Source organism: Myodes glareolus, chromosome 8 (assembly GCF_982192425.1).
Source record: "Myodes glareolus chromosome 8, mMyoGla1.1, whole genome shotgun sequence".
Classification (NCBI taxonomy): Eukaryota; Metazoa; Chordata; class Mammalia; order Rodentia; family Cricetidae; genus Myodes; species Myodes glareolus.
The window spans coordinates 68,580,464-68,594,229 of record NC_142033.1 but is presented as its reverse complement, the minus strand read 5'-3'; the positions used below and the strand labels follow the sequence as shown (position 1 = coordinate 68,594,229).

The 13,766-nt window shown below is 45.7% G+C and overlaps 1 protein-coding gene across 2 annotated transcripts in view; it reads left to right on the top strand.

The window, feature by feature from the left end:
• The window catches only part of Evc2 (EvC ciliary complex subunit 2), a 75,036-nt gene that overhangs the window by 46,191 nt on the left and 15,079 nt on the right, over nucleotides 1-13,766 (top strand). For both annotated transcript variants that reach the window (XM_087909074.1, XM_087909075.1), the window contains 2 exons: nucleotides 2,836-3,040; nucleotides 3,907-4,023. In XM_087909074.1, the coding sequence (XP_087765200.1) occupies nucleotides 2,836-3,040; nucleotides 3,907-4,023 (322 nt within the window). The remainder of the gene's footprint in view (nucleotides 1-2,835; nucleotides 3,041-3,906; nucleotides 4,024-13,766) is intronic.

Sequence of the window (13,766 nt, the reverse complement as noted above, 5' to 3'; positions counted from 1 at the left end):
CACCAAGGAGCACAGGATGCTCGCTCCTCTGCACAGTAAGAACCAGATCCTCAAATGCCACTTCTTATAACTACCATAGATCTTTAGTCAACTCAGGTGATGCTCAGCCTGCACCTTCCCACAATCCCTTTGGTGCAGGACTCTTTGATGTGCTTGAATTCCTTCTGACATTCCCATTATCTACTGATCATTTTTTTCTGCTTCATCAGGACCCTTATTGCAAGGAGCGTTTCCAAAGCCAGTATCGAGTTAGCCATTCATGGAATAATGGGATATCTCGCTTGGCCATTAGCAAGCTCTTAGGACTTCTCCAGGGGTTAAGGAGGGTTAACTCATAGGCTCACACTGCCAGCTGCTTCCTTGCTTTGCTGTTTTGAGACCCTGAGGGTATGACCTCTATTTCTGAGGCATTAAGCAGAAATAGCTCTTCACTATGGTTCTGAAACACACATTTGTAAGTTGTGTGGCCTGCAGCGAACCCACTGAGCAAAGGGGGAAACTGGTGCAGAGAAATAATAGTGCCTTTGAGCCCCATCCACAGACTCCAAACCGAGTGTCTGGCCCAATGCTGAACTCCACCAGGGCAGGATCCTGGCTCACACACATTTGTTTTCTGCTGGCCTCCAAGTGATTGAGACTGGGACCAGGCCATAGGGCCAATATATTAGAAGGCCTGTGGGACTAGTTACTATTCACATCAGAGTCCCTTCTAGCCCAGGAGTCCTTGCTACCAGAGGGTAACAGGCAGAGGCTGTTCCGGAAAGAGGGATTAGGAAGAGGTTTTCAGAATCTGGGACCCTGGATGTCAGCTGAGGACCCTGGGCATCCCTGAAAGTCAGACTCTATTTCCATCAGAAAATGTTCTAGAGCTTTTCAGCCCCACATTCTACACTCAGATCTGCACACACGGAGCCCCACCTCTGACTCCCCACAGCTGGTATTTTGCAAATATTTCCCAGTTTCAAAGCATTTACAGAGCATCTTTCCTGCAGCTAATGTCAATAGAACCCTTCCAGGAAAGTCAGACAAACCTTGCTTGTCTGCACAGAAAAATGTTTGAAGAACATGGATGTAGGCACACTGGCCAAAGCGGGAGCGAGGAAGTACCTCTCCCAGCATCGCTCAGCTCATCCCCTAAGGTTCAAGATTGGGGGAAGAATTCTCAGTGTCTGAGCTGAGGGCTGCCACAGCCAAGCAGCACCAGCCTTGCATTAAGGCCACAGACAGGTTCTCTCCCGGAATCTAAATGAGAATGTGAACAGGGCTGTGTCCCCTTTCGGGACTCAGGGGATGCTCTGCTCCTTGTTTTTCTGTTAGTTTTGGTCATTGTCGCCAATCTTTGGCTCTTGTTGACTCATAGACATATCACTTCTGTTTTTTATTTTTTAATTGATTTTACTGAGCTATACATTTTCTCTGCTCCCCTCCCTGCCTCTCTCCTCCCCTTCAACCCTCTCCCATGATCCCCAAGCTCCCAATTTACTCAGGAGATTTTATCTTTTTCTACTTTCCAAGTAGATTAGATCCATGTATGTCTCTTAGGGTCCTCATTGTTGTCTAGGGTCTCTGGGATTTTGATTTGTAGGCTGGTTTTCTTTGCTTTATGTTTAAAAGCCACCTATGAGTGGGTACATGTAATAATTGTCTTTCTGTGTCTGGGTTACCTCACTCAAAACAATGTTTTCTAGCTCCATCCATTCTCCTGCAAGATTCAAGATGTTGTTATTTTTTTCTGCTGTGTAGTACTCCATTGTGTAAATGTACCACATTTTCCTTATCATTCTTCAGTCAAGGGGCATTTAGGTTGTTTTCAGGTTCTGGCTATGACAAACAATGCTGCTATGAATATAGTTGAGCACATGTCCTTGTGGCATGATTGAACATCCTTTGGATGTATACCCAAAAGTGGTATTGTTGGGTTTTGAGGTAGGTTGTTTCCTAATTTTCTGAGAAATCGCCATACTGATATCCAAAGGGCTGTACCAGCTTGCATTCCCACCAGCAATGTAGGAGTGATCCCTTTACCCCACAACCTCTCCAGCATAAGTTGTCATCAGTGTTTTTGATCTTGGCCATTCTTATAGGTGTAAGATGGAACATTAGACTTGTTTTGATCTGCATTTCTCTGATGACTAAGGATGTTGAGCATTTCCTTAGGTGTCTTTCAGCCATTTTAGATTCTTCTGTTGAGAGTTTTAATAAAAAAGAGTACTCCACTTTTTTATTGAATTATTTGTTCTTTTGATGACCAATTTTTTGAGTTCTTTGTATATTTTGGAGCATGACATATCACTTCTTTTCTCTGCCTTTAATCCTCTTGGTAGGAACTCACCCTGTGCCTGTTTCTCCAATTCCGATAAGGACGGCACTCGTATTCTGAGCCAACTCTTCTCCAGTGTCATCTAGTCTTAGCTTGTCTTATTTGTAGCGACTCCATTTCTAAACATACCCCATCCCCAGTGTGGCATGAGGTTGACCTTGGACAGATAATCTGGGGGCCCAGATCAGTTCCCAACACTCCGTCACCCAGCGTGGTGCCCAGCATGGGTCGTGTTGGTAGATGAGTCATTGCTCACCATCCTTTAAGCAGAACTCAGGGCTGTGCCCTGTGGGGAAGTGAGCATCCTTCTTCTGCACGTATGACACACTGCTTGGCTGGGTGGACAGTGCCTCGCTTGTCTGATAAAGTGTTGTACACTGCGCTGTACATACTAAGTACTCAAGAAATATATACGAAGGCATGGATGTGCATCTTAAGCTCTTTGCTCCCATCTGGGATTTAGCTCCCTTGCCTTGTTGTCTCTGACCCAGTCCATGGCCATTGCCCCCTCCCAGGAAGCTTTGCTGTGCGGCCATCTCACTGTCTGAAGAAGACCTGCTCAGGGTGAAGCAGGAGGCCCAGGGCTGCTTCACGCAGCTGGACCGGAGCCTGGCCCTCCCCAGAGTCCGGGCGCGCGTGCTACGGCAGCAGTTGCAGACGGCCTGGCGGGAAGCAGAGTTCCGGAAACTGGACCAGGCCCTGGCTGCCCCTGAGCTGCAGGTAGGGGTCATGTCTGCACTGCCCATTGCAGACATGACTGGGAACCCATGGAGTCCTGTGCCTCTATCCTCTCTGAGTTTATCGTCTTCCTGTCCCCATTCACTCCCTCTAGCCATGGTGGCCTCTGAACACTCCCTCAACCTCTCAGTTTGCCCTGGTCTGAAGGTCTGCAGTAGGCCATGATGGTGCCAAGCCCAGCAAGAACAGTTTCCCTCAGCAGCCATGAGTGTCAGCCTTCTTCGAGCTCCTAGCCACCCTCTTCTGCTTCCCTGCACATTGCACAGGGTGTCTGGGAGTCACCTAGTTACCCCTGCCTCAAGCTCACACCACTTTCTGATTCCGGGGTCCAAAAACCCTTTGTATGTGGCACAGAGTTGGGTGCTCATCTCAGCTCAATTGAGTCATGAAACGGGGCTCTCTCACCTGGTCCTAGAGACTGAGAACTGACAGCCACCTTTAGCGACACCTCTTATGTGCATTCATCCTCCAGGGCCCCGTGGACCAACACCCAAGGCTCTACTTGGCCTTTTTACATCTTGTCATGGTGTCCTTGTTCCTCCTAGGCCATTCCTTAGACACCCTCAGGACCTTTGCTCAGCCTCTGCTTCTAGGGAGCTCAACGTAAGATTAAGCCCTTGAACTTGCTGCTTCCTCTGCCTGCCATCTGCTTCGTAGTCTAGTCAAGTGTCAGCTCAGTGTGGCCTCTGCAGAGATGCCTGCCCTGAATGCCTACCTCCTGCAGCAGGTGTCACCAAGCTGTCTCCCCACCACCGTAGCCTGAGGTGGAAGCTTGCAGTTTTAGCCATGCACACACCTTTCGGCTTGGGAAGAAGCCAGTGCCTCCTCTGACCCGTCCTTTCCCACAGTCCAAGGCGAGAAAGCTGCGTTCCAAGGGCAGAGGCAAGGCGGATCTTCTGAAGAAGAGCCTGGAGGATAAGATCCGTCTCTTCGAGGAGCGGGCCCCGGAAGACCTGGCCGACAAGGTAGGGCTGAGCTCGGCTGTCTACAGCACACAGAGCTTACGGGGCAGAGACCACCCATTACCACCCAAGCCGCAGGCCACGGAGTGTCCAGTCCTCCAGATGGGGCCCATTCCTCGAAAGTGCTCTGATTCCCTCCTCAGGAAACCCCCTTCTTCCTCTTCTCTGCACAGAGATCTCCATCACCCCTCAGCTTCTTCCTTGGTGAATGTACCTTGATAACATGGTAGCTGCCATATTGGAGCTCTGTTCTAAGGCATTAGTGTATATAATTGTCTGTACATCCTTAGGAGTGTGTGTGTGTGTGTGTGTGTGTGTGTGTGTGTGTGTGTGTGTCCGTGTGTGTACATGTGTGTGGAAGACTAGAAGTTAACCTAAAATACCATTCCTCAGGAGCCATCCACCTGGTTCTTTGAGACTCAGTGTCTCACCGGGACCTGGGGTTCACCAGTTAGGTTAGGTTGACTGGACAGTGGACCCCAGGGATGCCCATTCCTCCTCTCCAGATTCTGTGTGAAACACCATACACAGCGTTTCTCATGGGTTCTGCAGACCAAACTCAGAACCTCAAGCTTTTGAGGCAATTACCTTACAATTGAACCACCCTCCCCCCACCATGGATCTGCACAGCCTCTCCTCGCTTATGCCTTCCTGTTTGTCCTGTGTATGCAGCACAGTACATAGCACACAGTCTGCGGTCTACGGTGCACCCAGCCTGTATTCCTCTTTACCCGGTCCAGTAGCTCTGTCCTCTTCTCTCCTCAGGTGCTGTCTCCATTTTCACACACCCTCCCTTCCAAGAAGCCCCCACAAGCACTGTACTGCTTCCCCCTCAGCCCTCGGCCACCTCTTTCTCAACACCCAGCACACTGTCCATCCGCTCCTCAAATATCATGAGCAGGCAGCCGTGGCCAGGCATCATCTGTCCGAGCATTGACAGAGCATGTCCTATCCCTGCGCCCACAGGGCACACGTGCTAGTTGGCAGGGATGGATGGACCATGCATTGTTAGCAGCGAAGGCCACAGGCTATGGTTGGTGCCACTGAGGGAGTGTAGAAACATGCTGGTGTGATCCCAGTTGGGGGGGTCGACTCACTAAGGGATGTGTGTATGCAATTCAGGTTGCTCCTGTGTGCGCATGTCTGTCTATGAGGTGGAGGACGTGATGACCTGTGTCTTCCTCATGTGCTTTCCACTTTTTTTTTTTTTAACAAGCTCTTTCTGAACCTGGAGTTTACCACCTGGTAGGTCAGCCTTGGGATTCATCCTGTGTCTCCCTCCCCAGCACTAGGGTTCTAGACACACACTGCCATGCCCAGATTTTATGTGGGTCCTGGGGATATGGATTCAGGTCTCCGGCTTGCCGAGCAAGCACTTTGGCCTCTGAGCCATCTCCCCAGCCCTCTGCCTTCTCATTATCCATCTATTACCAACCTATCTGTCAATCTGTCAAGCATCTCTTGCTACATTTCCCCCTAACACTGACACTTGAAGGGCACCCGTGCCAAAACGTAAAAGTCATCATTGCCATTCACCCCAGTGTAATGTCTCACCATACGTGGGAGTGCTAAACCCATTTAACCTCCTCAGTGATCGGACACACAGGTTCTGAACTCCTCTATGTTTCAAGCACCCTGGAATCTGCATGAACTGCTCACCTATTGTGGCAAGTGCAGAGCGGCCGCCACTGGGCATCTCACAGATGAGACGATGGGGGGACCGAGTGATCTTATGGCTCCTGTCACAGAGCTGTGAGCAGCAGAGCCGGGCATGAAGCTCTGCACTGTGCGTCCTTGCTCATTAGTGGGTCCATTTGATGGACACCTCGGCCTACCCTTGGCAGCTTCTCCTGCTGCTTTTGATCAGCAGACGTGAGAATGCTCATAAACTTTCCTCAGGAGTGTGTAAAGCTAAATGAAGACGACAAGACCCTGGCTCTGTCCACCTGTTGTTTCTCAGTATGTTTTAATGACACACACCTCCCCCATCTTCACTCACCCATTCATTATTCATTGACTGTTTCCAGAGTTCCTGATGTGTCACACATGCACACTTCCCCAGGAGTATCACACCTGGGGAATAACTTTGTTCCTGCTCATCAGCAGTGTGCTCCATTGTGCTTCTGCAGCTGCCTGGCCGTTGTGCAGAGGTGGCTGGTATTTGCTGGGACACCTCTTCAAGGTCCTCTTGACTTCACAGGCCACTGTTGTTCAAGCTTGAGAGTATTGTGCTCTTCTTCAGATGGCCTGGCGAAAGAGAGCAGGTGGCATGAGTCCTTACAAATGTCTAGCTGAGGGAGCAATTCTCACACAGTCACAAGGCCCAGGAAGACTCCTGCTAGTTCTTTAGTCTGTCCTTATGCCTACTTTATCCCTTGAGGCAGCTGATGCATCTGCATTTCCCTGAAGCACCGAGAGAGCAGTGTCTTAACTTCCCACAACCCCCAAACAAAATCCAGACTCTATCATTTATGTTCATGGGGCTGGAGGTGGAATCCAGGTCTTTGCTTGTTTGTGGCAAGTGCTATACCACTTAGTTACCCCCAGCCCATCAGCTGATGTTTCTATGCTTGTATTTTACTTCTGCCATAGATCAGATTACCATGACTGTGTGTGTGTGTGTGTGTGTGTGTGCGTGCACATGAGTGTGTGTGTATGTGCACGCACATATGGGTGTGTGTGTCTCTGTGTGTGTGTGTGTGTACGCACGTGTGGGTGTGTGTGTCTCTCTCTCTCTCTATGTGTGTGTGTGTGTGTGTGTGTGTGTGTGTGTGTGTGTGTGTGTTGAGAGGCCAAGAGTCAAGCATAGATGTTCTTCCTCAGTCACTGGCCACCTAACTTTTTGAGACAACAAGGTCTCCCCTGAAACTTGTCAAGTAAGCCTGACTGGCCGGAGCCTAGGGATCTCCCTGTCTCCCCTGCTTCCCAACTCTGGGCTGACAAGCCTGTGCTTTTTTACATGAGTTCTAGGTAGTGGACTCATGTCCTTTTGATTATGCAGGCAGAACTTAAGGGCCGAGCCATCCCCCAGCTGCACAGTAGATCTGGATGCTTTGGAAAACAAAACAAAACAAAAAAAGACCTCTTCTCCTTTTCTACACTGTTATTTTGAAATTTTATCTTCTTAATTTTGTCTAACTTATACATACATTTTTAAGAGTCAAGTAATTATAGAAAGCTTATACTATAAATAAATAAGTAAATGAATAAATAAATAGCTGACAAAGGCTAGCACAGGCTTCCCAGTCTTCCTCTCTCTCTCTCTCTCTCTCTCTCACACACACACACACACACACACACACACACACACACGCACTAACTTTACATCATTTGAGTTTCGGTCATATATCTCTAAACTGCATGCTCACCTTACTTCTTGATTTCTCTGCATCAGTGCCGCACACGAGCCCCTCCTTTACCCCCAACATAGTTAAATGGATGTTTACGAGTTCTCGCATCACCACTGCAGAGTTATCCACAAATGGGCCGTGGAGTAAACCAAGGTTGTTTTTCATCCTATATAGCCTTTTGTTTTTATTGGAGTTAATATTGTCCATTTATTTATTTTATTTTATTTTATTATTTTATTTTATTGTTTTACTTTTCCCTGTTTTCATAACTAACCTATTCTGCTTCTTGCCAGTTGACCAAATGTTTTATCAGAACCATCTTCTCAAAGTAATTTCCCTGTGTGCCCCTGCCCATCCTGCCAGGGTCCTACTAGACATGGGATTCTGAGCCTCTTATATGGCTCATTTCGTGGCCTTCTTTTGGGTCTTTGTTTTATTTCCTTCCTTCCTTCCTTCCTTGCTTCCTTCCTTCCTTCCTTCCATCCATCCTTTCTTCTTTCTTTTTCTATTTTCCTTTCTTCTATCTTTTTGTCCTGTTTGTGAATGACAGCCTAGGTTTCATCATGCAAGACACATTGGGTTTTCATTTACATTTTCTGTAAGTGAAACTCTTCTGCCCTGTGCTCTCGTCCTAGAGTAAGAGTAAATTATTGTTGATGGCTGCTATGGCCTCCTATCTTTCTCTAAGAATGCACATAATCTTTTAAAGGTTTATTTATTCTATTTTAGGGGCATGTGTGTTTATGCCTATTTGTCCGTATGTACACCACATAAATGCAGATACCTGAGGAAGCTAGAAAGTGACCTTGGATCCTCTGGAACTGGAGATAGAGATAGTTGTGAGATTTCTGATGTGGACGCTGGGAACCAAACCCAGGTCCTCTACTAGAACAACAAGTGCCGTTAGTCACTGACCATCTCTGCAGCCGCTAAAACAGACTTTTTTACTCCCTCCCTCCCGTGTGCTTGCTAGGAGCTCTCCCAGGGTTGTGGCTCTCCTTGGTGGTCTGCTAATATTTACTAGTGGGCTCATGGCTGCTTGGAAGCTCTTGGCTCAGCGAGGCTTGTAGACCATGGCCTTTGCTTTTTGAAGACTCCCCAGTGTAGTCCTTCAAAACTAGCTGAATTGCTAAGAGAAGACCACTATAGTCTTCTAACTAGAGCAGAAGGGCCTGGATGTTCACAATGTGCCCCATAGGAAGAGTTGGTATGCAACTTTGCATCCAAGCTTTCTGTGTTCAGTGCAGGGCTCTTAGGTACAGCTGGCTTCCTTCACCATGCTGAGATGTTCCCACAGAATAACCTTGAGTCATCTGCTGATAGAGGGGGGAGTGACCTGCCGTGCAGAGGACGGGCAGGGGCATCTGTGGAGCTTTCTTCTGAGATGCTCAGCCTTTCCTTCAGTCTCACCATGTGTCCTCATGTTGCCGATGCTCTTTTTCTGGGCTTTGGCTCATCCTACAGAATACAGTGTCTTGTTTCTGGTGTACTCTATTCTGGCTGGCTGAGATTTCAGCTTAGAGAATCTATCATTTCCTGTTCAGTTCCTGTTCTTGCTTCAACTCATATCCTCTGCAAATGGGGATATTTTGACTTTCTTCCTTTCCTGTTTGTGCCATTTTGTTTGCTTCCCTTCTCTTACTGTTCTAATAAGACCTCGAGTCTTATACTGAACGAGAGTGGAGAAAGTAGGCACCTTTGTCCTGATACTGATCTTAGTGGAAATGCTTCAAGATTTCCCCCCTCTGAATATAATGTTGACTATAGATTCATCATATTTAGCATGTTTTATTTTGAAATATGTTTCTTCTACTCTGAGTCTCTTCAGGACTTTTAGCAAAGAGGGAGATTAGATTTTGTCAAATGCCTCTTCTGTTTCTGTTGAAATGGCCATGTGACTTCTATCCTTGGAACCATTTATATGAGTTAGAACAGTTATTGATTTACATATTTTGAACCATCCCTTTGTCCCTGGCATAAAGCCAACATATTCACGATGAATGATTTTTAGTGCGTTCTTGAATTCAGTTAGCGAGTGTTTTGTTGAGAAATTTTGTATCTAAGTTCATTGGGGAGATTGTTCTGGACTTTTCTTTTTGTTGTTGTTGTATCTTTGGTCTTGGTATCAGGGCAGCACTAACTTCATAGAGACTTCTGTCATGTTCCCTCCTCTCCTATCATTGGTAATATTTCTTTGAAGCCCTGGTGAAACTCACCAGCAAATTCATTGGGACCTGGACTTATTTTAGTTCATAGACTTTTAATTTCTGCTTCAGCTTCACTGCTTGTTGTAGATCAGCTTGAATAGTTTATTTCATCTTGGTATAATTTTGTTACATCATTTATGACTAGAAATTTGTTGAATCCTTTTAGTTTTTTTTCCAATATAGTAGAATCATGTTTTCAAGGTTAGCTCTAGTGATTTTCAGACTTTCTCACTGGTGTCTGTTGTAATGGCTCCCTTTTCATCTCTAATTTTATACCTGAATCTTCTCTTCCTTTTGATTCACTTGGCTAAGGGTTTGTCTATTTTGTTTATTTTTTTTAAGAATCAGGTCTTTGTTTTATTGTTTTTCATTTCATGTTTGTTTATTTCCATCTCATTGTTTTCTGCTGCAACAGAATGACCTCTTTCATTGTATCCCATGGATTTTTTAAATTTTAATTTGAGTTTAGAAATGCTTTTACTTCCATCTTGATTTCTTCAGGGGCCTATCCACATCCGGTGGTGTGTCTTAAATCCCTGTGAGTTTGTGTATGTTCTTGGGTTTCTTGTGCTGTTGATTTGTTCTATTCATATTCTGTTATACTCAGATAGAACACAAGGAATTATTTTGAATTTTCTATTATTTGTTGAGACTTGATTTGCATCCTAAATACATATCTATTTTGGAGGAAGTTACATGGACTGCTGAGAAAAATACATATTCTGCAGTATTTAGATGGGTATTCTGGAGATGTCCATTGTGTCCATTTAACCTATGATGTCATTTAATTCACATATTTCTCTATTTTTGTTGGGCTAACTTGTTAATTGGTAATACTGAGTTAGCAAAATCACCATTGCTATTGTGCTGGGGTTATTCTGTGGCATTACATCTGGTAGTATTGGTTTTATGGAGTTGAATGAACCTGTGTTCATGGCTAGTATGTTTAGAATCTTAATGTCCTCCTGAAGGACCATTTTCTTTATCAGTGTGAAGTTACCACCTTTATCTTTTCTTATTAGTTTTGGTTTGAGTCTGTCTTGTCAGATATTAGAACAATGAAAGGTGTTTGCTTCCAAGGTCCATTTGCTTGGACCACCCGTCCCCATCCTTTCACTTTAAGGTAGGGTCTGACTTTTGTGTTTAGGTGTGTCTCTTAGAGGCAGCAAATAGATGGTTCCTCCTTTTTGATGCAGTCCACTAGTCTGTGCCTTTTTTATTAGCAAATTTAGGCCATTAATATTTAGAGTTATTATTGAAAGGTGTGCATTGGTTCTTGCCATTTTGTTGCTTTTGTGGTGTTTGGCTTTGTTCTCTTGCATACAGTTATTCTAATGTGATTTATTCTTTTCTGTAGCCTCATGGATAGGATTGTTTTCTCTTCAGCCCAAAGGAAGTCCTTCAAGTATCTTCTGTAGAGTAAACTTAGTGACCATGAATTCCTTTAGGCTATTTTTATCAGATGAAGTTTTTGTTTTTCATTTAGCTATGACTTTGCTGGGTAGAGTTCTCTCAGCTAATAGTTATTACCTTTCAGAAACTGAAATAATCCTTCTAGGCCTCCTGGATTTCAAGGTTTTAGTTGAGTAATTCCCTCTTGTTCTGATGGGCCTGCCGTGTATGCAGACTGCTGCTTTTGTCCTGCTGCTTCCACTATACTCTCTGTCTGCGTGCTGAGTGTTTTCATTATAACAAGATGAGGGGAGCTTTTTCTGGTCTGGTGTGTTTGGAGTCCTAACTGCCTACTCTCTCTGGGCTGGTATCTCTTTTCCCAACTCTGGGAAACTTTTTGTTAAGATTCTTTTGAAAATGTTTTCCAAGCCTTTAGAATGAGACTTTTCTCCTTCTCCTCCCATTATCTGTTGGTTTGATCTCTTCAGAGGGTTCTGTGCATCTTGAAATCCCCATTGTTAGAGTCTTAGCTGGCTCTGTGATGTTGAATGGTTCCAGCTCCCCCAGCTTGTCTTCAGGCTTGATGTTCTACCCTGTGACCCATTGTGTTGCTGAGATTCCCTAGAGTTTTAAATCTGACTAATGATATTTTTTATTTCTGCCTTCGGAGATTGCTTTTTCCTCAGATCTTGGTCTCTGATGAAGTCATGCTTCTTGTCACCAACACCTTCTTAATTCTGTTCACCAATTTGATTTTTTTCTTCATTAGCTGTTCATCTTCCTCTCTGATTTCTCTGAACATACTTATTGTCATTATTTTGATTTCTCTGCTTTGGATTTCCTCTAACTAATTCTCCCTAGAGACCATCACGGTAGGGTTAGTACTTTCTGGAGGAGTTATGCTGTCTTAATTTTGTGTGGTTTGGAGGTCACTGTTGGGGTTTACACAACTGCCGTTGCTTTTCTTCGTCAGCTGTTTTCTTTCGCGGGAAGCGTCTACAGCGTTCAAGTGTGGGGCCTAGTAGAGTTAAGTGTGCAGGTCACAAAATAACTGCTCAGTCTTGGGCACTAGGGGCCTTTTGTAAGCTGTCATTGCCCATGCAGAGTGTTAGCTGCTGGACATGGTCAGCATGCAGATGTGTCAGCCAGCTGTCAGCAGTGGCAGCATGGAGCATGCTACAGTTTTAGTTAATTAGATTAGGAGTGAAAGGAAAGTAGGAGGGTAAGGATTAAGTATTAGATGGACTTTGAAAAGAAATAAAAAAAAATGAGGTGGGTGAAGAAGCTGGAAGGCAAAAGTTGGGACCCTGTGAGGACACACTGACTTTAAAGCTCTAGATGGTTATGGTTACAAAGTTAAAAAAAAAAAAAAAGAGCTAGAGATGAGAGAAAGGAGGAAGGAAGGCGAGGCACAGGAATAAGAGAATGCTGGATGTTGGAGGTGTGACTGGAAAGTAGAGAACAATGCCGTGCAGTGGGCTGGATGAAGAAACATGAACCATCCTGTAGCCTAACTGAGCAGCATACTAGCAAGAGCGAAAGCATTCTGAGACACGCAGTTAAGGAGGTAAGCCACAGAAAGCGAGGGCTAACACGGGTGCTCACGGAGCGAACGGCTGTTGCAGCGGGCTGAAATAAAAGCTGAAGTCCTGATATCCCTCTGACTCTAGCACGTTTCACCCAGCACTAGGGGAGCATGGTGGCAGGGGCTTTGGTCTCTGCAGCCTCTGTGTAGGTTCCTTCTGGTAGGTCTCTGGGCCTCTGCACTCACTGTGCCCTCTTCTGGTGCTGGAGATCTGTGTACTTGAGGAAAGCCCTGCGCGGACCTCACCCTTGCATCTCCCCGTGTGTTTCCAAAGCTGGTGAAAAGGGCTGATGTGACTTAGAATCCCATAAAGACCCCATGGCAGGGGCCGGCTCCATGGAATCTTAGAGGACATCTTAGGACACAGAAGGGACTTCCTTGAGCTTCTAGTACTGTCAGCTAAAACTAGGAAGGAAGTTGTTTGAACTTCCTCTTTAAAACAAGAACATTTAGCAGGGCTTTGTTCTCAAATGAGCTGTTATTATTTGAGATGCGTGAATTTGTAAGAAAGCCAGCCATTAATACCGCATAGATATGTAAATCTGTCCTTACCCAGGATTTGAATCCTCACTGGAGGATTCAAACCTGATACAGAGATATAATCTCACCAGGTGCTGGAATTAACAAGTAAGCTTTCCAAAGAAAAAAGAAGGGGAATTGCGGAAAACCTTTTTCTACATTCCCTGTCCGAGATGTTCCTAAGGGATGTACGAAAGGCTTTGTGCTTTCCTTGCATTGAAGGTGTTCACTTAGTGTCACCTGGAGCTGTCACCTCAGTTCATCCTCCCTCTGTGCCTTCAGCATCCACCCAGGGGGGGGAAGGCTGAGGCTCATGGGGCTTGCCATGCCTGCAGAGGAACCAGAGATTCAGTGACAGCACAGGCTTTGTTCCTGAAGAGACTTTTTGGGGCGAGCTCTCTAGTGTAAGGAACCAGAGGCTGCTGCCCCCTTACAGGCTGGAGACCGTGGAAAGGAAACGGGTGTTTTTCCTCTTAGGCTCATGGTCACTCTTTGTTAGGGACGCTAGGGAAATAAGGGGAGTGACTTAAAGGTAGGTGGACATCTCTCCTGATCAGGCATTAGTGGAGGCTGGTTGAGCTGGGAGATGAGAAATCTTGAATAAAAATTGCTCTCATTTCAGGAATTGTCATCATTTTAAATGGGAATGGAGGAGCTTTACGAATGGCAGGACCACAGCTAAACTTCCTGCTG